The sequence below is a fragment of the Bombina bombina genome, chromosome 8 (assembly GCF_027579735.1).
Source record: "Bombina bombina isolate aBomBom1 chromosome 8, aBomBom1.pri, whole genome shotgun sequence".
Lineage (NCBI taxonomy): Eukaryota > Metazoa > Chordata > Amphibia > Anura > Bombinatoridae > Bombina > Bombina bombina.
This window is the reverse complement of record NC_069506.1, coordinates 268,298,539-268,323,952: the sequence shown is the minus strand read 5'-3', so window position 1 is coordinate 268,323,952 and position 25,414 is coordinate 268,298,539. Positions and strand designations below refer to the sequence as shown.

The 25,414-nt window shown below is 41.8% G+C and overlaps 1 protein-coding gene across 2 annotated transcripts in view; it reads right to left on the bottom strand.

The window, feature by feature from the left end:
• The window catches only part of LOC128639127 (histone-lysine N-methyltransferase 2A), a 173,706-nt gene that overhangs the window by 41,227 nt on the left and 107,065 nt on the right, over nt 1–25,414 (bottom strand). For both annotated transcript variants that reach the window (XM_053691296.1, XM_053691295.1), the window contains 2 exons: nt 20,041–20,124; nt 3,220–3,349 (listed from right to left, as the gene is read on the bottom strand). In XM_053691296.1, coding sequence (XP_053547271.1) covers nt 3,220–3,349; nt 20,041–20,124 — 214 coding nt within the window. The remainder of the gene's footprint in view (nt 1–3,219; nt 3,350–20,040; nt 20,125–25,414) is intronic.

The window sequence follows — 25,414 nt, the reverse complement described above, 5'->3', positions numbered from 1 at the left end:
TCTCGCTTTCCTCGTAACCCAGGTAGTCTGGATAATACCGCTGACAGTGTATTATCCATGACTGCCGCCATGTCTTGTAAAGTAAACGTCATGGGCTCGCTAGATGTACTTGGCGCCTCTTGAGCGTGAGTCCCTTGAGCGGGAGTCAAAGGCTCTGACACGTGGGGCGAGTTAGTCGGCATAACTTCCCCCTTGTCAGATTCCTCTGGTGATAAATCTTTTAAAGACAGAATATGGTCTTTATAACTTAAAGTGAAATCAGTACATTTGGTACACATTCTAAGAGGGGGTTCCACCATGGCTTCTAAACATAATGAACAAGGAGTTTCCTCTATGTCGGACATGTTTAAACAGACTAGCAATGAGACCAGCAAGCTTGGAAAACACTTTACAGAAAGTTAACAAGCAAAAAATAAAAACGGTACTGTGCCTTTAAGAAAAATAAAAAAGGTCAGAATTTGAAAAACAGTGAAAAAAAGCAGTAAATGCAAATGGATGATTAACCCCTTAGTTTCAAAAAAACGAAATAGACGTTTTTTAACAGTCACAACCAACTGCCACAGCTCTGCTGTGTCCCTACCTTGCCATACAAACGACTTTGGAAAGCACCAAAACCTTTCAGAGAGGTCCTAAGCATTCAGGGAACTCCTTCAGGAAAACTGGATGTCTCAGTCTGCAAAAGTTAATGCGCATCTAGGCGTGAAATTAGGCCCCTCCCACTTCCTGTCTACACAGTGAGAGGCCTAACAAAACTATCCTAGGCAAATTTTAGCCAGCCATGTGGAAAAAAACTGGGCCGCCAATAAAGTTTATCACCAGAAAGCATATAAAAAACGTTTAAGCACTCCCAGCAAACGTTTTATATTACAGTAATTTAAAAAAATAATAAGAGTGTTACCTCTAATAGTAAGCATGATACTAGTCGTTATTAAATCACTGTAATCAGGCTTACCTTAAATAAATCTGGTATCAACAGCATTTTCTAGCATATACATTTCTCTAGAAAAATTTAGACTGCACATACCCCATAGCAGGATACCCTGCACGCCATTCCCCAAGCTGAAGTTACCACTCTCTTCAGTTATGTGTGAGAACAGCAATAGATCTTAGTTACAACCTGCTAAAATCATTAGAGACCACAGGCAGACTCTTCTTCTATTTTCTGCCTGAGACCAAAATAGTACAACTCCGGTACCATTTAAAAATAACAAACTCTTGAATTGAAGAAAAAACAACTAAATTACACCACACCTCTCTAACTGCTTCCATGCTTGTCAAGAGCTGCAAGAGAATGACTGGGGGTGGCAGTTAGGGGAGGAGCTATATAGACAGCTCTGCTGTGGGTGATCCTCTTGCAGCTTCCTGTTGGGAAGGAGAATATCCCACAAGTAATGGATGATCCGTGGACTGGATACACCTTACAAGAGAAATATATATATATATATATATATACACACACACAATCACACACACACATATATGTGTGTGTGTATGTATGTATATATATATATATATATATATATATATATATATAAAAAAATATATTTTTTTCTTCTTCTTTTTTAAAATATTTTATCTTGTCTGAAAATGAGCCCTGCTTCTGTCCAGGAATCCAATACAGGCATATAGCAGTAGGGGTGGGGGGCTACTCCTTTCAGAAATGCTGTGCCTTGCTGATATCAAATACATTGTAGATGCAGTTAACCCAGCAGTTAGCTAGCAGAGGGGACTGCAGTTTTAGCCTTTTTGGCAGCCGTGGGGTTAACTGCACCTGATATGTATTTGAGACGTTTCTCAGAGAGCAGAGATTGTGTGGGAGGTTGCATAATAATTACATTCCCTAAGTTTCAAACTGCAGACGTACCTAGGGGGAAATATAAGTAAGTGGCTTTCCCTCCTCTTCACTCTCCTGCATGGGCTCTGCTTTTAGACTTCTATAGATTGATCAGCTGCTACTTAGATCACAAACAGAAAGTGAAAGTTAAACAGCAATTTTACAAATGTGTGCTAAAAGCAACCACTAGATGGAGCTAGTTTGGAAGAAATCACATACAAATCTTGCAGTTTTTAAATCGCGGCGATTAGTCGCGGTTTTAAATTGCAAATGCGATTAATCATGCAGCCCTAGTTGAGATGTTTATGTTTTTTTCTTTTACTATCAGTTTTTTTATATGAAGTGGTAATACTTAGAGGAAAAGGTAAATGAGTATTGATTAATTTCATTCAAAGAAAACTTATAGTTAAAAGTTTGAAAAACACAAGAAGTAGTATATGGTAGTAAACCTCGACACACACTCGATCTGGATAAGTTACAAATAACTTTGGGAAGGGGAGTGTGACTCTCTAAGAGTGTTTTGTAACAATTATTAATATGCTGGATATAGACATGTTAACCTCTAATATACTGTGTAGTAGTTCTTTGTATTGTTTTCTATTTTTAATGTAATTGTTTTTAATTGGAGTTTAATCAGGTGAAAAGGATATGCTTTTATAAGACCTTATATTATTATAACTAAGATACATTTTTCTTAGTAATGGCGTGAACGGCTTCTTGCCAGCTCCCTCCCATCATTTACGGTCTGTAACGGTTTAAAATTGAGAATCTATTTAATAGGGACATATTTGTTTTTACCCCTGAAGAAGTCTGCTCGATATCAGCAGATGAAACACGTAGGGTTTAAAAAGAACTATTAAGTTTTCCTGGACGCTCACTGAAAGTTCAGTAACAAACAGCAAAGCGAAAGGCTGCCTTCTCTGTTTCTAAGTGCTGGAGTATGCTATCTGGTCAAATATCCTTTTGGAGAATCACTGCAGACAGTGTGGAGCGGTAAATAGAAGCAGAAGCTGTATTGAGGCTGGTTATTTCTTTTGATGAGCTAATTTTTATTTATATCCCTGTAAGTGCATCTTGTAGCAGGGCTGTGTTTTTATAATACATTTTTCTTTTACCTTGAATCGGGTTGTACTGTGTGCCTCTCTCGTTCTAGATATGTGAGACTTGTGCTTAGTCTGCCTGAAAGTAATATTTAAGGAAATAAATCTTCTGTAAACAAGTCCTAGTAGGACTTTACTTTGAGCTGAAGCCAGCAGGATGGTAAGTCTATAGTGTTAATTTACAATAAGTATAAATGCTGTAATTGATAAAAAAAACCTCAGCTTCATACATTGATAAACGATATTATTACATATCCCTTTTATCAGTTCTCACCACTTAATTACCTTTCCTTCGTAGTATTTCTCTCTCTTGTCAGTCAAGGTGGAACGGATAACATTTCCTGAGTATTCAATCACCATCTCTCCTGCGTCAATGTTTCTCTTGCAAAAGAGACCTCGGCCGTGTATTGGAGACCTAGGGATGAAAAGACACCTAAGATCGTTGCAAAACACACTTTATTGTCATGACTCCTCCTTTCCTAAATTGTTCAATGATCATCATTTTTCTCCAACATTAAATTATGTATAAATTGTAGACAAAATCGTTATGTGCCATATATGCTGGGATGCTACATTTTATTTAATGTTTTTATAATTTACAAAGACTAAATACCTTCAGCTATATTCACAGAAATGTTTCTATGCTCCAAACAGTAAGATCAATGCAGACAAAAAATATGTGAGAGCCCAACTATATATTGGTTTATTTTTTATATGGAGGCAGCACCACCATGTTTGACCAGTTCATTTTTGGAACTTGATAATCAAAAGCAGTGTTTCTCAACCGCGGTCCTCAAGTACCCCCAACAGGCCAAGTTTTCATTATAGCTGAACCACTGCACAGGTGAAACAATCAGCTGATGGGTGAGAGCAGGTTAATAACCATGGCTTTTTGTTAGGGGTACGTGAGGACCGCAGGTTTAGAAACACTGATCTAAAGCTCTACACTCTACAAGATTATCTAAGTGGCCTAGACAGCAGTGCAAGGTCCTTCAAAATATTTTATAAAGTAAAATATTAGCTTGATGGCTTTTTATATTACTATAAAGGGTGGAGATTGGATGTGATGAAGTGATATATACATTACATATTGCAATACAATTCTCTCTTTAAAAACAAACAAAAAACAAATTGTGCAATTTCTCTCCATGCCAATGAGCTTTTGATCATTGAGCCCTTAGTGTTCAGTGGTTTAAAAATCTATTATTTTTCATTAACCTTATAACATTTAGAGGGTTACATTATCTATGGAAGAGTTTTCTTGTATTTCTTTCTTAAAGGGACAGTCTACACCAGATTTTTATTGTTTAAAAATATAGATAATCCCTTTATTACCCATCACCTAGTTTTGCACAACCAACACAGTTATATAAATACACTTTTTTCCTCTGTGGTTACCTTGTATCTAAGCCTCTGCAAACTGCCCCCTTATTTCAGTTCTTTTGACAGACATCCATTTTAGCCAATCAGAGTTGGCTCACCTGAACTCCATGTGCATGAGCACAGTGTTATCTATATGACACAAATGAACTAACACCCTCTAGTGGTGAAAAATTAGCATAAGAAACTCCTAGGTTTAGCTTTCAACTAAGAATACCAAGAGAACAAAGCAAAATTGGTGATAAAAGTAAAATTGAAAATTGTTTAATATAACCTTCTCTATCTGAATCATGAAAGTTTTTTTTGGACTAGACTGTACCTTTAAGACACAGTAAGTTCACGGATCATCAATTACTGTTGGGAATATCACTCCTGGCCAGCAGGAGGCGGCAAAGAGTACCACAGCAAAGCTGCTAAGTACCACTTCACCTCCCACAACCCCCAGTCATTCTCTTTGCCTTCACTGCAAGGAGGATGTGAAGTTTTAGGTGTCTGATTAAGATTCTTCTATCAATATTTTTTTTATTTTGGAAGCCTGAGCAGGCTTGCTCTGATCTTCCCTGACAAGCTGGGTTTAGCGGTACTCCACGTTAGTCTCTTCAGTAGGGCTGTGGTAGCTTTCAAGCAGTTAGGAACTTGTGGGGTGGGCCTCACTGCGTTTTCCTGACAAGTTTCCAAACAGGTCTCTGTGAGGAGCGGCTTCCTCTCATACCAGTGAGCTGTCCTCCTGCCGGACAGTCAGGGGTGCAGGTAAGTGCCATTTTATTTCTAATAGAATCTCCTTTGGCACTACAAAATATAGCTGCGCCATATTGGGCATAATTTCCTGTGGGTCAGGATTTTTCTGGCAGGATGCAGGGTACTGTGTGGCGGTAAGCCGTCTTTTCGCCTGTTCATGGCGTGACGTCACTAAGGAGACTGTCTCCTCCTTTCAGCGCCGTTTTTTTTTCACAAAATCAGTCGCACGGCTTAATTAGCTTCCCCTCTCTGTCGCTTCCGTTCTTCAGCAGATAACGGAATTTTTATCTTGGCTTTCTGTTTTAGGAGGAGCAGGTAGGCACCTCAACTTAGTGCTGAGGTGTAGAGGGTTTTTGAATCCATTAATAAAAGTATTGACTGTCGTTTTTTATTACTGAAATCTTAAAGAGACAGTAACGCTTTTTTATCAACACATATAAAAGAGGAAAATTTGCACTTAAATTTGTGATGCAAGATGGACTTGGAGTCTAGGCCTACTGTAGAGTGTAAACTCTGTTTGGATACCCAAGTAGAACCCCCTTTGCCTTTCTGCAGTTCTTGTATTGATAGAACTCTTATGTATAAAGACAAACTGTTTGATTCTGAGCCACCATTCTCCTTTAGGATGATGCTGTACAGGCACCGCCACAGCCTCTCCCCAAAGTGTCCCAATCGGTGGTCTTGTCACATGCAGTGCCCTGCGGTTCCTCTCAAGCGCCAGATGGAGTGTTTTTAAAAGTTGAGATTGCGGACCAGGTATCCTCTGCAGTATCTGAGGCGCTGGCAGTCATTCCCATGCTACAGGGGAAGCGTAAGAGGAAGATTTTGGAATCAGATAAGGTATCAGATCCTGTTAAGGCTGACCGGGTTCCTCTTTCAGAGGAGGATACTTCAGTAGACTCTGAAGGTGAAATCTCAGATTTGGATAGTGTAATTCCTTCTTCTGATGCTGAAGTGGTTTCCTTCAGATTCAAGCTTGAGCACCTCCGTGTTTTGTTAAAGGAGGTTTTAGCTACCTTGGATGACTCTGATACGCCTATCGTTGTCAACCTTAAAAAGTCTAGTAAACTAAATAGATACTTTGATGTCCCCTCACCTGTGAAGGTGTTTCCAGTGCCAGACCGTGCCACAGAGATTATTACCCGGGAATAGGATAAGCATGGGATACCATTTTCCCCCTCCCCTGTCTTTAGGAAAATGTTCCTGGTGGCCGACGCCATCGAAAGGTGGAAGGGGCGATTTCCACTTTGGGTAAGAGAACTACTATCCCTATCGAGGATAGTTGCCCTTTCAAGGATCCTATTGATAAAAAACTGGAGGCCTTTTTAAAGAAGATGTATACTCATCAGGGGTTACAATGGAAACCGGTGGTGTGCATTGCTACAGTAACCTATTGGTTTTACGCTTTGTCTGAGTCCTTGCAAGCTGAAACTCCTTTGGAGGAGATTCAGGATAGGATTAAGGCTCTCAAGTTAGCCAACTCCTTTATAACTGACACTTCTTTGCAGGTCATTAAGTTGGGAGCTAAAATTTCTGGCTTAGCACGTAGAGCGCTATGGCTTAAATCTTGGTCTGCAGACATTTCTTCTAAAGCTAAGCTTTTGGCAATCCCTTACAAGGGAAAGACCTTGTTCAGGCCGGCTTTGGCAGAAATTATTTCCGATATCACGGGTGGTAAAGGATCTTTTCTGCCTCAAGACAAGAAGAACAAATCGAAGGGACGTCAGATTAATTTTCATTTCCTTTTGTAACTTTGGAGGTAAGTCTTCCCCTGCCTCTACCAAGCAGGAACAATCCAAGTCTTTTAGAAAGCCTGGTCAGTCTTGGAACAAGGGGAAGCAATCCAAGAAACCTGCAGCTGAATCCAAGTCAGCATGAAGGGGTTGCCCCCGATCCAGGATTGGATCAGGTGTGGGTGGGGCAGACTCTCTCAGTTCACGCAAGCTTGGGAACGAGATGTTCCAGACCCGTGGACAGTGGACATAGCTTCCTGGGGTTACAAGTTAGATTTCAACTTTTCCTCCACAGGGCAGGTTCCACCTTTCAAGATTATCTGTAGACCTGATAAAAAGAGAGGCGTTCTTGAAATGTGTACAGGATCTTTCCCTCTTGGTAGTGATAGTTCCAGTTCCAAGTCAAGAACAGGGTCTCGGGTTTTATTCCAACCTGTTTGTGGTTCCCAAAAAAAAGAGGGAACTTTTTGACCCATTCTAGATCTAAAGTTTTTAAACAGATTCCTCAGAGTGCCATGCTTAAAGATGGAGACTATCCGCTCCATTCTTCCTCTGATTCAAGAGGGTCAATTCATGACGACCATAGACCTGGAGGATGCGTACCTGCACATTCCCATTCACATGGATCATCACAAATATCTGAGGTTTGCCTATCTAGACAAACATTTTCAGTTTGTGGCACTTCCATTTGGCCTCGCCACAGCTCCCAGAATTTTCTCAAAGGTTCTGAGAGCTCTGCTAGCAGTAGTTCGGTCTCAGGGAATTGCAGTGGCACCTTATCTGGATGATATTCTGGTTCAGGAGCCCTAATTGCAACTAGCAGAATCTCATACAAAGATCTTGTTGGCTTTTCTTCGTTCCCACGGTAGGAAGATCAATTTGGAGAAAAGTTCCGGCTACAAGAGTGACCTTCTTGGGGACCATTATAGATCTCTATCTATGAAAATATTTCTGACGGAGGTCAGAAGAGCCAAGATTCTGTCCGCTTGCCTGTCACTACAGTCAGCGGCTCAACCATCAGTGGCTCAATGCATGGAGGTAATTGGGTTGATGGTGGCCTCCATGGACATAGTTCCGTTTGCTCGGTTCCATTTGAGACCTCTGCAGCTATGCATGCTTGCTCAGTGGAACAGGGATTATACAGATTTATCTCAGAGAATAGTTCTGGATAAATCAACAAGGGACTCCCTACCGTGGTGGATGCTGCAAGAACATCTGTCCCAGGGGACGTGTTTTCAAAGACCCTCTTGGGTAATTGTGACCATGTACGCCAGCCTGTTGGGTTGGGGAGCAGTCTGGGATTCATTGAAGGCACAGGGACTTTGGTCTCAGGAGGAATCTGCTCTCCCCATAAAAATTCTGGAGTTGAGAGCAATCTTCAATGCCTTGATGGCTTGGCTTCAGCTGGCCCTAGCACGGTCTATCAGGTTCCAGACGGACAACATAACCTCAGTGGCCTACATCAATCACCAGGGGGAAACTTAGAATTCCCTAGCCATGAAGGAGGTGGCATGGATCATCCAGTGGGCAGAGGCCCGCAATTGCTGCCTATCTGCTATCCACATTCCAGAAGTGGACAATTGGGAAGCGGATTTTCTGAGCAGACAAACTTTCCATCCCTGGGAGTGGGAACTTCATCCGGAAGTGTTCTTAGGGTTAAAAACCAAATCGGGGTTATCAGAATTGGATCTGATGGCGTCTCGTCAGAACACCAAGCTCCCAAAGTACGGTTTGAGGTTGAGACATCCTCAAGCCTTTCTGATAGATGCTCTGGCAGTTGCTTGGAACTTCAGGTTGGCATATCTCTTTCCTCCGTTTGCTCTCTTTCTGCTAGTCATTGCTTTAATCCCACATGTGAAGGCTTGTGGACTTCCACCATCTTATGAAAGAAAAAAAAAAGAAAGAAAGAAAAGCGGGGAAGGGGTCAGGAGTGTTCTGGCAGCAGCCATGTTAGTTTACAATACTGGAAGCTGAGCAAAGTATACCTAAAGATATAGACATCATGCAACACATATTTATATATGAACAGATACAGCAGATGATGCCAATTTGGGAAATATATTTAGTTCCAAACTGCAAGCTAATCTGGTCTGGGCCGCACTGGACTTTGGTGGCCCTGCATGGGAAAGACCTTAACATGATCCTCCTCAGGTGATTTTTACATGTACTGGTTTGGTGCCTGCTATGGAGGAAGTAGGGGATGTCACTAACTCAGAGTGAGTGCAAGACAGTATTTTTATATTCACAGTGGAAGGATCACAAGAGGGGTCAGTGTATAAGGAAATGAAAACAGAATTTATGCTTACCTGATAAATTACTTTCTCCAATGGTGTGTCCGGTCCACGGCGTCATCCATTACTTGTGGGATATTCTCCTCCCCTACAGGGAATGGCAAGGAGAGCACACAGCAAGAGCTGTCCATATAGTCCCCCTGTCATTCGACCGACGGTTAGGAGAAAAAGGAGAAACCATAGGGTGCCGTGGTGACTGTAGTGTATAGAGAAAGAAAATTTTTCAAACCTGATTAAAAAACCAGGGCGGGCCGTGGACCGGACACACCGTTGGAGAAAGTAATTCATCAGGTAAGCATAAATTCTGTTTTCTCCAACATTGGTGTGTCCGGTCCACGGCGTCATCCATTACTTGTGGGAACCAATACCAAAGCTTTAGGACACGGATGAAGGGAGGGAGCAAATCAGGTTACCTAAACAGAAGGCACCACGGCTTGCAAAACCTTTCTCCCAAAAATAGCCTCCGAAGAAGCATAAGTATCAAATTTGTAGAATCTGGCAAAAGTGTGCAGAGAAGACCAAGTCTCTGCCTTACATATCTGATCAACAGAAGCCTCGTTCTTTAAGGCTCATGGGAATCCACAGCCCTAGTAGAGTGAGCTGTGATTCGTTCAGGAGGCTGCCGTCCGGCAGTCTCATAAGTCAATCTGATAATACTTTTCTCGAAAGAAGAGAGGTAGCAGTAGCTTTTTGCCCTCTCCTCTTACTAGAGTAAACGACAAACAAAGATGAGGTTTGTCTAAAATCCTTTGTGGCTTCTAAATAGGACTTTAAAGCACGAACTACATCTAAATTGTGTAACAAACGTTCCTTCTTTGAAACTGGATTCGGACACAGAGAAGGAACAAGTATTTGCTGGTTAACATTCTTGTTGGAACAACTTTCGGAGGAAAACCAGGCTTAGTACGCAAAACAACCTTATCTGAATGGAACACCAGATAGGGTGGATCACACTGCAAAGCAGATAATTCAAAAACTCTTCTAGCAGAAGAAATAACAACCAAAACAGAACTTTCCAAGAAAAGTAATTTGGTATCTATGGAATGTAAAGGTTCAAATGGAACCCCTTGAAGAACTGAAGGAACTAAATTTAGACTCCAAGGAGGAGTCATGGGTCTGTAAACAGGCTTGATTCTGACCAAAGCCTGTACAAAAGCTTGTATCTCTGGCACAGCTGCCAGTCGTTTGTGTAAAGCAGAGTAAAGCAGAAATCTTAGGAATTTTAATCTTACTCCAGGAGAATCCCTTGGATTCACACCAACAGATATATTTTTTCCATATTTTATGGTAAATCTTTCTAGTCACAGGTTTTCTGGCTTGTACCAGAGTATCTATCACTGAATTTGAAAACCCACGCTTGGAAAAAAGCAAGCGTTCAATTTCCAAGCAGTCAGCTGCAGAGAAACTAGATTTGGATGTTCGAATGGACCTTGTACTAGAAGATCTTGTCTCAAAGGTAGCTTCCATGGTGAAGCCGATGACATATTCACCAGGTCTGCATACCAAGTCCTGCGCGGCCACGCAGGAGCTATCAGAATCACCGAGGCCTTCTCCTGTTTGATCCTGGCTACAAGCCTGGGAAGGAGAGGGAACGGTGGAAACGCATAAGCTAGGTTGAACGACCAAGGCGCCACTAATGCATCCACTAGAGTCGCCTTGGGATCCCTGGATCTGGACCCGTAGCAAGGAACCTTGAAGTTCTGACGAGACGCCATCAGATCCATGTCTGGAATACCCCATAATTGAGTCAACTGGGCAAACACCTCCGGGTGAAGTTCCCACTCCTCCGGATGGAAAGTCTGACGACTCAGATAATCCGCCTCCCAGTTGTCTACTCCTGGGATGTGGATTGCAGATAGGTGGCAGGAGTGATCCTCCGCCCATTTGATGATTTTGGACACCTCTCTCATCGCCAAGGAACTCCTTGTTCCCCTCTGATGGTTGATGTAAGCTACAGTCGTCATGTTGTCTATATGAATCCGGCCTTCGCTAGTTGAGGCCAAGCCCGGAGAGCATTGAATATCGCTCTCAGTTCCAGGATGTTTATCGGGAGAAGAGACTCTTCCCGAGACCATAGACCCTGAGCTTTCAGGGAATCCCAGACCGCGCCCCAGCCTAATAGACTGGCGTCGGTCGTGACAATGACCCACTCTGGTCAGCGGAAACTCATTCCCTGGGACAGGTGATCCTGGGTCAACCACCAACGGAGTGAGTCTCTGGTCATCTGGTCTACTTGAATCATTGGAGACAAGTCTGTATAGTCCCCATTCCACTGCTTGAGCATGCACAGTTGTAATGGTCTTAGATGAATTTGAGCAAAAGGGACTATGTCCATTGCTGCAACCATCAACCCTACTACTTCCATGCACTGAGCTATGGAAGACTGCAGAATAGAGTGAAGAACTTGACAAGCGTTTAGAAGCTTTGAATTTCTGACTTCTGTCAGGAAGATCTTCATTTCTAAAGAATCTATTATTGTTCCCAAAAGGGAACTCTTGTCGACGGAGACAGGGAACTCTTTTCTACGTTTACCTTCCACCCGTGAGATCTGAGAAAGGCTAGAACAATGTCTGTATGAGCCTTTGCTTTGGAAAGAGACAACGCTTGGATTAGAATGTCATCCAGATAAGGTGCCACTGCAATACCCCTTGGTCTTAGAACCGCTAGAAGGGACCCGAGCACCTTTGTGAAAATCCTTGGAGCAGTGGCTAGCCCGAATGGGAGAGCCACGAACTGGTAATGCTTGTCCAGAAAGGCGAACCTTAGGAACTGATGATGATCTTTGTGGATAGGAATATGTAGATACGCATCCTTTAAATCCACTGTAGTCATAAATTGACCCTCCTGGATTGTAGGTAAAATTGTTCGAATGGTTTCCATTTTGAACGATGGAACTCTGAGAAATTTGTTTAGAATTTTTAAATCCAGAATTGGTCTGAAAGTTCCCTCTTTTTTTGGGAACTACAAACAGATTTGAGTAAAATCCCTGACCTTGTTCCACAGTTGGAACTGGGTGTATCACTCCCATCTTTAACAGGTCTTCTACACAATGTAAGAATGCCTGTCTCCTTATTTGGTTTGAAGATAAGTGGGACATGTGGAACCTTCCCCTTGGGGGTAGTTCCTTGAATTCTAGAAGATAACCCTGAGAAACTATTTCTAGTGTGCAGGGATCCTGAACATCTCTTGCCCAAGCCTGAGCAAAGAGAGAGAGTCTGCCCCCTACTAGATCCGGTCCCGGATCGGGGGCTACCCCTTCATGCTGTTTTGGTAACAGCATCAGGCTTCTTGGCCTGTTTACCCTTGATCCAGCCTTGCATTGGTTTCCAAGCTGGTTTAGTCTGGAAAGCGTTACCCTCTTGTCTAGAGGCTGCAGAGTTGGAAGCTGGTCCGTTCCTGAAATTGCGAAAAGAACGAAAATTGGACTTATTCTTAGCCTTGAAAGGTCTATCTTGTGGGAGGGCATGGCCCTTTCCCCCAGTGATGTCTGAAATAATCTCTTTCAATTCTGGTCCAAAAAGGGTCTTACCTTTGAAAGGGATATTAAGCAATTTTGTCTTGGAAGATACATCCGCCGACCAAGATTTTAGCCAGAGTGCTCTGCGCGCCACAATTGCAAACCCTGAATTCTTCGCCGCTATACCTCGCTAACTGCAAAGCGGCGTCTAAAATAAAGGAACTTAAGTGCGTGAATTCTGTCCATGACTTCCTCATACGGAGTCTCCCTACTGAGCGACTTTTCCAGTTCCTCGAACCAGAACCACGCCGCTGTAGTGACAGGAATAATGCACGAAATAGGTTGAAGGAGGTAACCTTGCTGTACAAAAATCTTTTTAAGCAAACCCTCCAATTTTTTATCCATAGGATCTTTGAAAGCACAATTGTCCTCAATAGGAATGGTCGTGCGTTTGGCTAGTGTAGAAACCGCCCCCTCGACCTTAGGGACTGTTTGCCATAAGTCCTTCCTAGGGTCGACCATAGGGAACAATTTCTTAAATATAGGAGGAGGGACAAAAGGAATGCCTGGCTTCTCCCACCCCTTATTCACTATGTCCGCCACCCGTTTAGGTATCGGAAAAGCATCAGGGTGCACCGGGACCTCAAGGAACTTGTCCATCTTGCACAATTTTTCTGGGATGACCAGATTGTCACAATCATCCAGAGTAGATAGCACCTCCTTAAGTAATGCGCGGAGATGCTCTAATTTAAATTTAAATGTCACAACATCAGGTTCTGCCTGCTGAGAAATTCTTCCTGCATCAGAAATTTCCCCATCTGATAAACCCTCCCTCACTGCCACTTCAGATTGGTGTGAGGGTATGACAGAAAAATTATCATCAGCGCCCTCCTGCTCTACAGTGTTTAAAACAGAGCAATCGCGCTTTCTCTGAAATGCTGGCATTTTGGATAAAATATTAGCTATGGAGTTATCCATTACTGCGTCAATTGTTGCATAGTAACAAGCATTGGCGCGCTAGAAGTACTAGGGCTCGCCTGCACGGGCATAACTGGTATAGACACAAAAGGAGATGATGTAGAACTATGTCTACTTCCTTCATCTGAGGAATCATCTTGGGCAATTTTACTATTTGTGACAGTACTGTCCTTACTTTGTTTGGACGCTATGGCACAATTATCACATATATTTGAAGGGGGAACCACATTGGCTTCCATACATACAGAACATGATCTATCTGAAGGTACAGACATGTTAAACAGGCTTAAACTGGTTAATAAAGCACAAAAACCGTTTTAATACAAAACCGTTACTGTCTCTTTAAATGTTAAACAGGGCACACTTTATTACTGAATATGTGAAAAACTATGAAGGAATTATCCAATCTTTACCAAATTTTCACCACAGTGCCTTAATACATTCAAAGTATTGCACCCCAATTTTAAAGCTGTTGACCCTTAAAATGTGGAAACCGGAGCCGTTCAAGACTCAAGTCTTGATAAAGGCCAAGAGCAAGGCCGAAACGCATCGACTGATATTGGTAAGCTCCATTTCATTTAGGTAAAACTTATTTGAAGGTATCTGCACCATATTTGTTTTTGATTTTTTAGGTGGACATTATTTCTGTTTGAAAATTTGGTTCACTCTCAGTGGGCCCAGCATTTCCTCCATCTTCACCACATCACGACACTTTTGGATACTTACAACCACTACTTGATCTCACAGGATCTGGGTGACTATAGTTTGACTTATTCACTTATTTTTGCATCTACAATTTTTCATTATTTTTCATCACTTTGGAATCTACAATTTTTCATATTTTTTCACATCGTGAATAGGATTGATTGACATTTTATTTGGAACTTTACATTTTTTTATATTTTTTATATTTGTACACCATTTGTTCACATTTCTGTGTATCACTGAATTTCACTGGACTTTACACTTAGGAGGACAACCATATCCATTGTACTTACCATTGTTTTCATTTTATACATCTGTTTTATTATACCTTCACACGGTTTTTATTGCATTTTGTATTGTTTTTATTGCATTTTGTATTTTTATTGTAATTTTCCATGGATCCATGTATTGTATAACATGTATGTATTAAGTTTTTATATGTATAGGCAATAAATTAGGTTTTATTGTACATATTGCTACACTCATCTCTATCCCTTTGCCTCCGGTTGGTAGGCGCTTGGGGGTCCCCATACATTTCAGCCTTCCAGCATTACACAGTCTTGTTAGAAAAATGGCTAGTCATACCTTGAGCAGAAAAGTCTGCAAACTGTTCCCCTCAACTGAAGTTCTCTCAGCTCAACAGTCCTGTGTGGGAACAGCAATTGATTTTAGTTACTGCTGCTAAAATCATACTCCTCTTTTAAACAGAACTCTTCATCTCTTTCTGTTTCAGAGTAAATAGTACATACCAGCACTATTTTAAAATAACAAACTCTTGATAGAAGAATAAAAAACTACAACTAACACCACAAACTCCTCACCATCCCCGTGGAGATGCTACTTGTTCAGAGCGGCAAGGAGAATGACTGGGGGGGCGGAGCCAGAGGGGGACTATATGGACAGCTCTTGCTGTGTGCTCTCCTTGCCATTCCCTGTAGGGGAGGAGAATATCCCACAAGTAATGGATGACGCCGTGGACCGGACACACCAATGTTGGAGAAAGTGACATTTACACACCTACCTGGTCACCATCTGTGCAGTATAATAAACTACAAATCAAAGAAGATGAACCAGTGCAGTCAACTGGCCCACAGACCTCTGACATCTGTAGGAGAGAGATGCCGACCTTCTAGGATCCTTCGTCATGACACTCTAAAGCGGAGTTTGGGGTCCTAACAACAATGGCCAGTAGTCAAGTCAGGAGGACCAAGTGGGACATGATGTATTGGTACCAAATGTGACAGAACAGCTACTCAGTGATGGGGACTAAAGTATAACTCAAGTATCTCCAAAATGTCTCCCTGTGTGGATAAACATTATTTGTGTGGAGCTAGTGAGAAATCAAAGTATGAAACAGAAATGGTTTTGCCATTTGGCCGTTTAAGGGTAAGCTTTATTATACTTGTAGTGCTTGTATGGGTAGGTATTGGCTTAAGACAGTGCCATATATTGTTTCCCCTACAGGATGCCCTGTTACTCATACTGATATAGACAAAATTTTGGGACCACTGCTGTCATAAGAGGTCCTAATGGAGTCTAATATAGGGTTCACACTTACATTGTTTATGGATCATCTTAGTCTGATCATTGACTGAATCTCCCGCTGTTCACTTATGACACTTCAATGTTTATTTTAAATTACTTCCATACATATACAACATTTTGGAGTTCTTCCTTAATAAAGCCTTCCAATATAAGTATAGTTTAATGTGAAATCTGACTTCTAAAACAATGCTTCCTTCTATACTTGATTAGATGTGAATTTTAAATTTAATATACTATTAATGAATAATTGCAGGGAAACACGGATGTCGATTGAGTTGCACAAGGTAGACTTTGTATATGCAGTTGGATGCACATGTGACCAAGGAATCTTAGTTGGTTACACCTAATAGTATACTAAAGCATTGCAGAAGGCTTCTATAATATATTAGTTATTTTACAGCTATAGTACTCACCCTGTATCTAAGTGAGCACTTCCCATGTTTTGAAGTCTAGAAGTAACCTCTTATAATCATCTTCCTCCCTGTTAGCATGTTCCACATAAAGGGGTAGATTTATCAAATGTCGGGTGGACATGATCCGCTGTAGCAGATAATTCTGCAGCTTTATTTTGTCAAATGGGTATATTGTTTTATGTTTATTCATTTCACAGATTTCCCTGTCTCCCAAAACAAAATAATCCTTGCTAACCAATCATAAACTAATATTCAGATATAGCACAAATTCTGTTTGCACATGTGCAGTCGAGAGACTGGGGAAGCCTGCCCTTAACTCTTCCCTTAAAGGGACATTATACTATAAAATTGTTTTTCCCTTAATGTGTTTCCAATTACATTTTTTACCAGCTGCAGAGTATAAAATGTACAAGATTTGCTTTTGAAGGTTTATTTGTCTATATGAATAAGCTGATTTTGTGTTTTGAAGCCACAACCTAATAAAATGGGTTGAGCTTGTAGGTATAATCAGATCTCATTACTTTATCACATTGTGTACATATACCTGCTTCTTTATCTTATATCTGTATATAAACCAATCACCAATACTTGGAGAGAACAAAAGGAAACTAACATTTTATTACCTTATATCTTCTATAACCCACTGGGAGTGTAATTTCTTCTACTGGCTGTGTTAATACAGCTTGGTCTTGAGGCCAAACACTTTTAGGATGGGTGGGGATACCACAGGCCAAATATATGGCCAATATAAGGGTAATGGAAAAACAATTTAATACACTCCAGCAGGTAAAGTAGATCATTGGGAACAAATTAAAGGTGAGACATTTTTTGAGTAAACTGTCCCTTTAAGGTGGTTTAGCACTGATTCAGCTTAGTTACCAAAGCAAAGAATGATTTTCCTTTCATGATTATTGAGCAAAACTGATAATCCACCTTTTTACAAACATGTGACTGTTGAAAATCTTAGGGGTTATGGACTTGAAGCTTCACTGTGTTGGCCAGTATGGGAATACAAGTCCCCAGGACCCCTGAGGTGGCCCTCTTTCACGTAGGTACACACAAACTACCCAGACACCAGGGCACACTATGCATTTACTTATTTTCTGCTATCAAGCTATCTATAGCCAGGGCCTGGAAGAGGATAAATCCCCCCGCCTGGGCGGACGTGGTCTCTTTGATGACTTATATTTACTCTATGGAGAAAAATATATACCACACTATGGGTAAACTAGACTCGTTTGAGCTAATTTGGAAGGATAGGTTTAATACCCAGTGACTCCCAAGCTTTGAGGCTTAAATAGAGGTTTCTGATCTGAGAGTAGAGATAGGGACTTTGTTTTTTTTTAATACCCCCCCTCATCTATAAGTTAGGTGATTCTTATATATACATTAGTGAACTAAGCAACTCAGTTATTTTTTCCAACCCCCTCCCCTTCTGTCCATAATTTGGTTTTTGGATCCAGTTGGCTCCCCTCTGTGTGCTAAGGAGAACTGGAATCCACTTTGCTCAGTTATTTATTTTACATTATCAATATTGAGTGTAACTTGATACTGTATCCATGTATAAACATGCAACTTGTTTCTGTAGTACGCTCAGATCGTACTGTTGTTTGTATTCTCTTACTAATATAAAATAAAAAATTTCCTTTAAATAAAAAAAAAAAGAAAAAAAAAAAAAATCTTAGTGGGGAGGGTGAAGTAAACAAAAGATTACATAAATTGCCTAAAAGTATTAACCCAAACCTCCCTGGGAGAAAGTAAACAAACATTTTTTAGATGTATTTTACAAAATGATTTATAAAAATAAATATTGAATGTGTATTGCAATAATGTTTCACTTGCAATAATGAAACATTTTAAATGTTGAAATGTTAAGTTTAATGGTCCTTTAACATTAAGTTGATAAGTTTTGTTGCCTTCTAAGCAGGCCTCTTGGTAGAAATGTGGGCTAAACTTTTTTTCATTACTCATAGCTGTCACTCAGCTCAATCTTCTTTAAGGGAAAATGTTCACAATTACAGGGAGTGCAGAATTATTAGGCAAGTTGTATTTTTGAGGATTAATTTTATTATTGAACAACAACCATGTTCTCAATGAACCCAAAAAACTCATTAATATCAAAGCTGAATAGTTTTGGAAGTAGTTTTTAGTTTGTTTTTAGTTATAGCTATTTTAGGGGGATATCTGTGTGTGCAGGTGACTATTACTGTGCATAATTATTAGGCAACTTAACAAAAAACAAATATATACCCATTTCAATTATTTTTTTTTACCAGTGAAACCAATATAACATCTCAACATTCACAAATATACATTTCTGACATTCAAAAACAAAACAAAAACAAATCAGTGACCAATATAGCCACCTTTCTTTGCAAGGACACTCAAAAGCCTGCCATCCATGGATTCTGTCAGTGTTTTGATCTGTTCACCATCAACATTGCGTGCAGAAGCAACCACAGCCTCCCAGACACTGTTCAGAGAGGTGTACTGTTTTCCCTCCTTGTAAATCTCACATTTGATGATGGACCACAGGTTCTCAATGGGGTTCAGATCAGGTGAACAAGGAGGCCATGTCATTAGATTTTCTTCTTTTATACCCTTTCTTGCCAGCCACGCTGTGGAGTACTTGGACGCGTGTGATGGAGCATTGTCCTGCATGAAAATCATGTTTTTCTTGAAGGATGCAGACTTCTTCCTGTACCACTGCTTGAAGAAGGTGTCTTCCAGAAACTGTCAGTAGGACTGGGAGTTGAGCTTGACTACATCCTCAACCCGAAAAGGCCCCACAAGCTCATCTTTGATGATACCAGCCCAAACCAGTACTCCACCTCCACCTTGCTGGCGTCTGAGTCGGACTGGAGCTCTCTGCCCTTTACCAATCCAGCCACGGGCCCATCCATCTGGCCCATCAAGACTCACTCTCATTTCATCAGTCCATAAAACCTTAGAAAAATCAGTCTTGAGATATTTCTTGGCCCAGTCTTGACGTTTCAGCTTGTGTTTCTTGTTCAGTGGTGGTCGTCTTTCAGCCTTTCTTACCTTGGCCATGTCTCTGAGTATTGCACACCTTGTGCTTTTGGGCACTCCAGTGATGTTGCAGCTCTGAAATATGGCCAAACTGGTGGCAAGTGGCATCTTGCCAGCTGCACGCTTGACTTTTCTCAGTTCATGGGCAGTTATTTTGCGCCTTGGTTTTTCCACACGCTTCTTGCGACCCTGTTGACTATTTTGAATGAAACGCTTGATTGTTCGATGATCACGCTTCAGAAGCTTTGCAATTTTAAGAGTGCTGCGTCCCTCTGCAAGATATCTCACTATTTTTGACTTTTCTGAGCCTGTCAAGTCCTTCTTTTGACCCATTTTGCCAAAGGAAAGGAAGTTGCCTAATAATTATGCACACCTGATATAGGGTGTTGATGTCATTAGACCACACCCCTTCTCATTACAGAGATGCACATCACCTAATATGCTTAATTGGTAGTAGGCTTTCGAGTCTATACAGCTTGGAGTAAGACAACATGCATAAAGAGGATGATGTGGTCAAAATACTCATTTGCCTAATAATTCTGCACTCCCTGTATAAAGCACCCACTGAAATCCTTTTTTCTCCCTACGTTTGTCCAAGTGAAAATGCATCTGCTAGATGCAACTGTAGAAAATATTTTATTATTTGCTCACATAGAGAAATAAGGTAAAAATCCATTTTTATTACTATTATTATTTTATAGTAGAATATGCATGTGGGTCTTTGTCCCATCCCCATGTACTTTTTTCCATTGGTTTTAAGTATGCATATAAAATTATCATACAATTAAGAACTGAAGTCTCTTTAATTGTTTATTACAGTATTGAAAATCACTGACCTGTAAACACCTACAGCCTCTTTGGACGTCTTCTTAAGATGTCGGAATCTCATTGGCATGGGAAGGTCCATGCTAGTTGCCCTCCTGCAATTAAAACATTATTTATTTGATATGTGAATTTAAAGTGAAGGTTAAGTTTAAGCATCTGAAATACAGGAGTGCATTTATTAATCTTACCCTAACCTAATCGCTAAATTTTTTTTTTTTAATTTTTTTTCTAATCTTATTTTTAAATCGTTCTCTCCCTACCGTTCCTATGTCTAACTCCTTCCACATACCAGTTCCGGCTTTTCTTGTGTTTGACGTAGAAAGCAGTCCCATCCGCTTTCTACGTCTTCCTACGTCTTCCATAAATTCTGTTTTCTCTTACATGGTGTATCCAGTCCACGGATTCATCCTTACTTGTGGGATACCAATACCAAAGCTTTAGGATACGGATGAAAGGAGGGAACAAGTCAGGTAACCTAAACGGAAGGCACCACTGCTTGCAAAACCTTTCTCCCAAAAATAGCCTCCGAAGAAGCAAAAGTATCGAATTTGTAAAATTTGGCAAATGTATGCAGTGAAGACCAAGTCGCTGCCTTACAAATCTGTTCAACAGAAGCCTCATTCTTGAAAGCCCATGTGGAAGCCACAGCTCTAGTGGAATGAGCTGTAATTCGTTCAGCAGGCTGCTGTCCAGCAGTCTCACAAGCCAATCGGATGATGCTTTTCAGCCAGAAGGAAAGAGAGGTAGCAGTCGCTTTCTGACCTCTAATCTTACCAAAATAGACAACAAACAAGGATGATGTTTGTCTGAAATCTTTAGTTGCCTTTAAATAGAATTTTAAAGCACAAACCACATCAAGATTGTGTAACAGTCGTTCCTTCTTAGAAACTGGATTAGGGCACAGAGAAGGAACAATAATTTCCTGGTTAATAGTCTTATTAGAAACCACTTTTGGAAGGAAACCAGGTTTGGTACGCAAAACAACCTTATCTGCATGGAACACCAGATAGGGTGAATTACACTGCAAAGCAGACAATTCAGAAACTCTTCTAGCAGAAGAAATAGCTACCAAAAACAAAACTTTCCAAGATAACAACTTAATATTTATGGAATGCAAAGGTTCAAACGGAACCCCTTGAAGAACTGAAAGAACTAAATTTAGACTCCATGGAGGAGCCACAGGTCTGTAGACAGGCTTGATTCTAACTAGGGCCTGTGCAAACGCCTGAACGTCTGGTACAGCTGCCAGACTCTTGTGTAACAGGATAGACAGAGCAGAAATCTGTCCCTTTAAGGAACTAGCTGACAAACCTTTCTCCAATCCTTCTTGGAGAAAAGACAATATCCTTGGAATCCTAACCTTACTCCACGAGTAACCATTGGATTCGCACCAACAAAGATATTTCCGCCAAATCTTATGGTAAATTTTCCTGGTGACAGGCTTTCTAGCCTGTATCAGAGTATCTATAACTGATTCAGAGAATCCATGCTTAGCTAGAATTAAGCGTTCAATCTCCAAGCAGTCAGTTGCAGAGAAACTAGATTTGGATGCTTGAATGGACCTTGAATTAGAAGATCCTGCCTCGATGGCAGTTTCCATGGTGGAGCCGATGACATGTCCACTAGGTCTGCATACCAAGTCCTGCGTGGCCACGCAGGCGCTATCAGAATTACCGAAGCCTTCTCCTGTTTGATTCTGGCTACTAGCCGAGGGAGAAGAGGAAACAGTGGAAAGACATAAGCTAGACTGAATGACCAAGGCACTACTAAAGCATCTATCAATGCCGCCTTGGAATCTCTGGATCTGGATCCGTAAAGGGGAAGTTTGGTGTTCTGACGGGACGCCATCAGATCCAATTCTGGAATGCCTCATAGCTGGGTTAGCTGAGCAAATACCTCCGGGTGGAGTTCCCACTCCCCCGGATGGAAAGTCTGACGACTCAGATAATCCGCCTCCCAGTTGTCTACTCCTGGGATGTGAATTGCAGATAGATGGCAGGAGTGATCCTCCGCCATTTGATGATCTTGGTTACTTCCTTCATCGCTAGGGAACTCTTTGCTCCTCCCTGATGATTGATGTACGCTACAGTCGTGATGTTGTCTGACTGAAATCTGATGAATTTGGCCTCCGCTAGTTGAGGCCATGCCTGGAGCGTATTGAATATCGCTCTCAGTTCCAAAATGTTTATCGGGAGAAGAGATTCTTCCCGAGACCATAGACCCTGAGCTTTCAGGGAGTCCCAGACCGCACCCCAGCCTAACAGACTGGCATCGGTTGTGACAACGATCCACTCCGGGCTGCGGAAACTCATTCCCTGAGACAGGTGATCCTGAGACAACCACCAGAGAAGAGAGTCTCTGGTTTTCTGGTCCATTTGTATTTGAGGAGACAAATCTGCATAATCCCCATTCCACTGTTTGAGCATGTACAGTTGAAGTGGTCTTAGATGAATTCGGGCAAAAGGGACTACGTCCATTGCCACAACCATTAGACCGATTACCTCCATGCACTGAGCCACAGAAGGCAGAGGAATGGAATGAAGAACTCGGCAAGTATTCAAAAGTTTTGACTTCCTGATTTCTGTCAGAAAGATTTTAATTTCTACCAAGTCTATTAGTGTTCCCAGGAAGGGAACCCTTGTGAGCGGGGACAGATAACTTTTTTCTACGTTCCCCTTCCACACGTGAGACCTTAGAAAGGCCAGAACAATGTCCGTATGAGCCTTGGCTCTGTGAAAAGACGACGCCTGTATTAAGATGTCGTCTAGGTAAGGTACTACTGCAATGCCCCGCGGTCTTAGTACCGCTAGAAGGGACCCTAGCACCTTTGTGAAAATTCTGGGAGCGGTGGCCAACCCGAAAGGAAGGGCCACGAACTGGTAATGCGTGTCCAGAAAGGCGAACCTTAGGAACTGATGATGATCTTTATGGATAGGAATATGTAGGTACGCATCCTTTAGATCCACGGTAGTCATATATTGACCTTCCTGGATCATCGGCAAGATTGTCCGAATAGTTTCCATTTTGAAAGATGGAACTCTGAGGAATTTGTTTAGAATTTTTAGATCCAGGATTGGCCTGAAAAACAGAATTTATGTTTACCTGATAAATTACTTTCTCCAACGGTGTGTCCGGTCCACGGCGTCATCCTTACTTGTGGGATATTCTCTTCCCCAACAGGAAATGGCAAAGAGCCCAGCAAAGCTGGTCACATGATCCCTCCTAGGCTCCGCCTACCCCAGTCATTCGACCGACGTTAAGGAGGAATATTTGCATAGGAGAAACCATATGATACCGTGGTGACTGTAGTTAAAGAAAATAAATTATCAGACCTGATTAAAAAACCAGGGCGGGCCGTGGACCGGACACACCGTTGGAGAAAGTAATTTATCAGGTAAACATAAATTCTGTTTTCTCCAACATAGGTGTGTCCGGTCCACGGCGTCATCCTTACTTGTGGGAACCAATACCAAAGCTTTAGGACACGGATGATGGGAGGGAGCAAATCAGGTCACCTAGATGGAAGGCACCACGGCTTGCAAAACCTTTCTCCCAAAAATAGCCTCAGAAGAAGCAAAAGTATCAAACTTGTAAAATTTGGTAAAAGTGTGCAGTGAAGACCAAGTCGCTGCCCTACATATCTGATCAACAGAAGCCTCGTTCTTGAAGGCCCATGTGGAGGCCACAGCCCTAGTGGAATGAGCTGTGATTCTTTCGGGAGGCTGCCGTCCGGCAGTCTCGTAAGCCAATCTGATGATGCTTTTAATCCAAAAAGAGAGAGAGGTAGAAGTTGCTTTTTGACCTCTCCTTTTACCGGAATAAACAACAAACAAGGAAGATGTTTGTCTAAAATCCTTTGTAGCATCTAAATAGAATTTTAGAGCGCGAACAACATCCAAATTGTGCAACAAACGTTCCTTCTTCGAAACTGGTTTCGGACACAGAGAAGGTACGATAATCTCCTGGTTAATGTTTTTGTTAGAAACAACTTTTGGAAGAAAACCAGGTTTAGTACGTAAAACCACCTTATCTGCATGGAACACCAGATAAGGAGGAGAACACTGCAGAGCAGATAATTCTGAAACTCTTCTAGCAGAAGAAATTGCAACCAAAAACAAAACTTTCCAAGATAATAACTTAATATCAACGGAATGTAAGGGTTCAAACGGAACCCCCTGAAGAACTGAAAGAACTAAGTTGAGACTCCAAGGAGGAGTCAAAGGTTTGTAAACAGGCTTGATTCTAACCAGAGCCTGAACAAAGGCTTGAACATCTGGCACAGCTGCCAGCTTTTTGTGAAGTAACACAGACAAGGCAGAAATCTGTCCCTTCAGGGAACTTGCAGATAATCCTTTTTCCAATCCTTCTTGAAGGAAGGATAGAATCTTAGGAATCTTAACCTTGTCCCAAGGGAATCCTTTAGATTCACACCAACAGATATATTTTTTCCAAATTTTGTGGTAAATCTTTCTAGTTACAGGCTTTCTGGCTTGAACAAGAGTATCGATAACAGAATCTGAGAACCCTCGCTTCGATAAGATCAAGCGTTCAATCTCCAAGCAGTCAGCTGGAGTGAGACCAGATTCGGATGTTCGAACGGACCTTGAACAAGAAGGTCTCGTCTCAAAGGTAGCTTCCATGGTGGAGCCGATGACATATTCACCAGATCTGCATACCAAGTCCTGCGTGGCCACGCAGGAGCTATCAAGATCACCGACGCCCTTTCCTGATTGATCCTGGCTACCAGCCTGGGGATGAGAGGAAACGGCGGGAATACATAAGCTAGTTTGAAGGTCCAAGGTGCTACTAGTGCATCCACTAGAGCCGCCTTGGGATCCCTGGATCTGGACCCGTAGCAAGGAACTTTGAAGTTCTGACGAGAGGCCATCAGATCCATGTCTGGAATGCCCCACAGTTGAGTGACTTGGGCAAAGATTTCCGGATGGAGTTCCCACTCCCCCGGATGCAATGTCTGACGACTCAGAAAATCCGCTTCCCAATTTTCCACTCCTGGGATGTGGATAGCAGACAGGTGGCAGGAGTGAGACTCCGCCCATAGAATGATTTTGGTCACTTCTTCCATCGCCAGGGAACTCCTTGTTCCCCCCTGATGGTTGATGTACGCAACAGTTGTCATGTTGTCTGATTGAAACCGTATGAACTTGGCCCTCGCTAGCTGAGGCCAAGCCTTGAGAGCATTGAATATCGCTCTCAGTTCCAGAATATTTATCGGTAGAAGAGATTCTTCCTGAGACCAAAGACCCTGAGCTTTCAGGGATCCCCAGACCGCGCCCCAGCCCATCAGACTGGCGTCGGTCGTGACAATGACCCACTCTGGTCTGCGGAAGGTCATCCCTTGTGACAGGTTGTCCAGGGACAGCCACC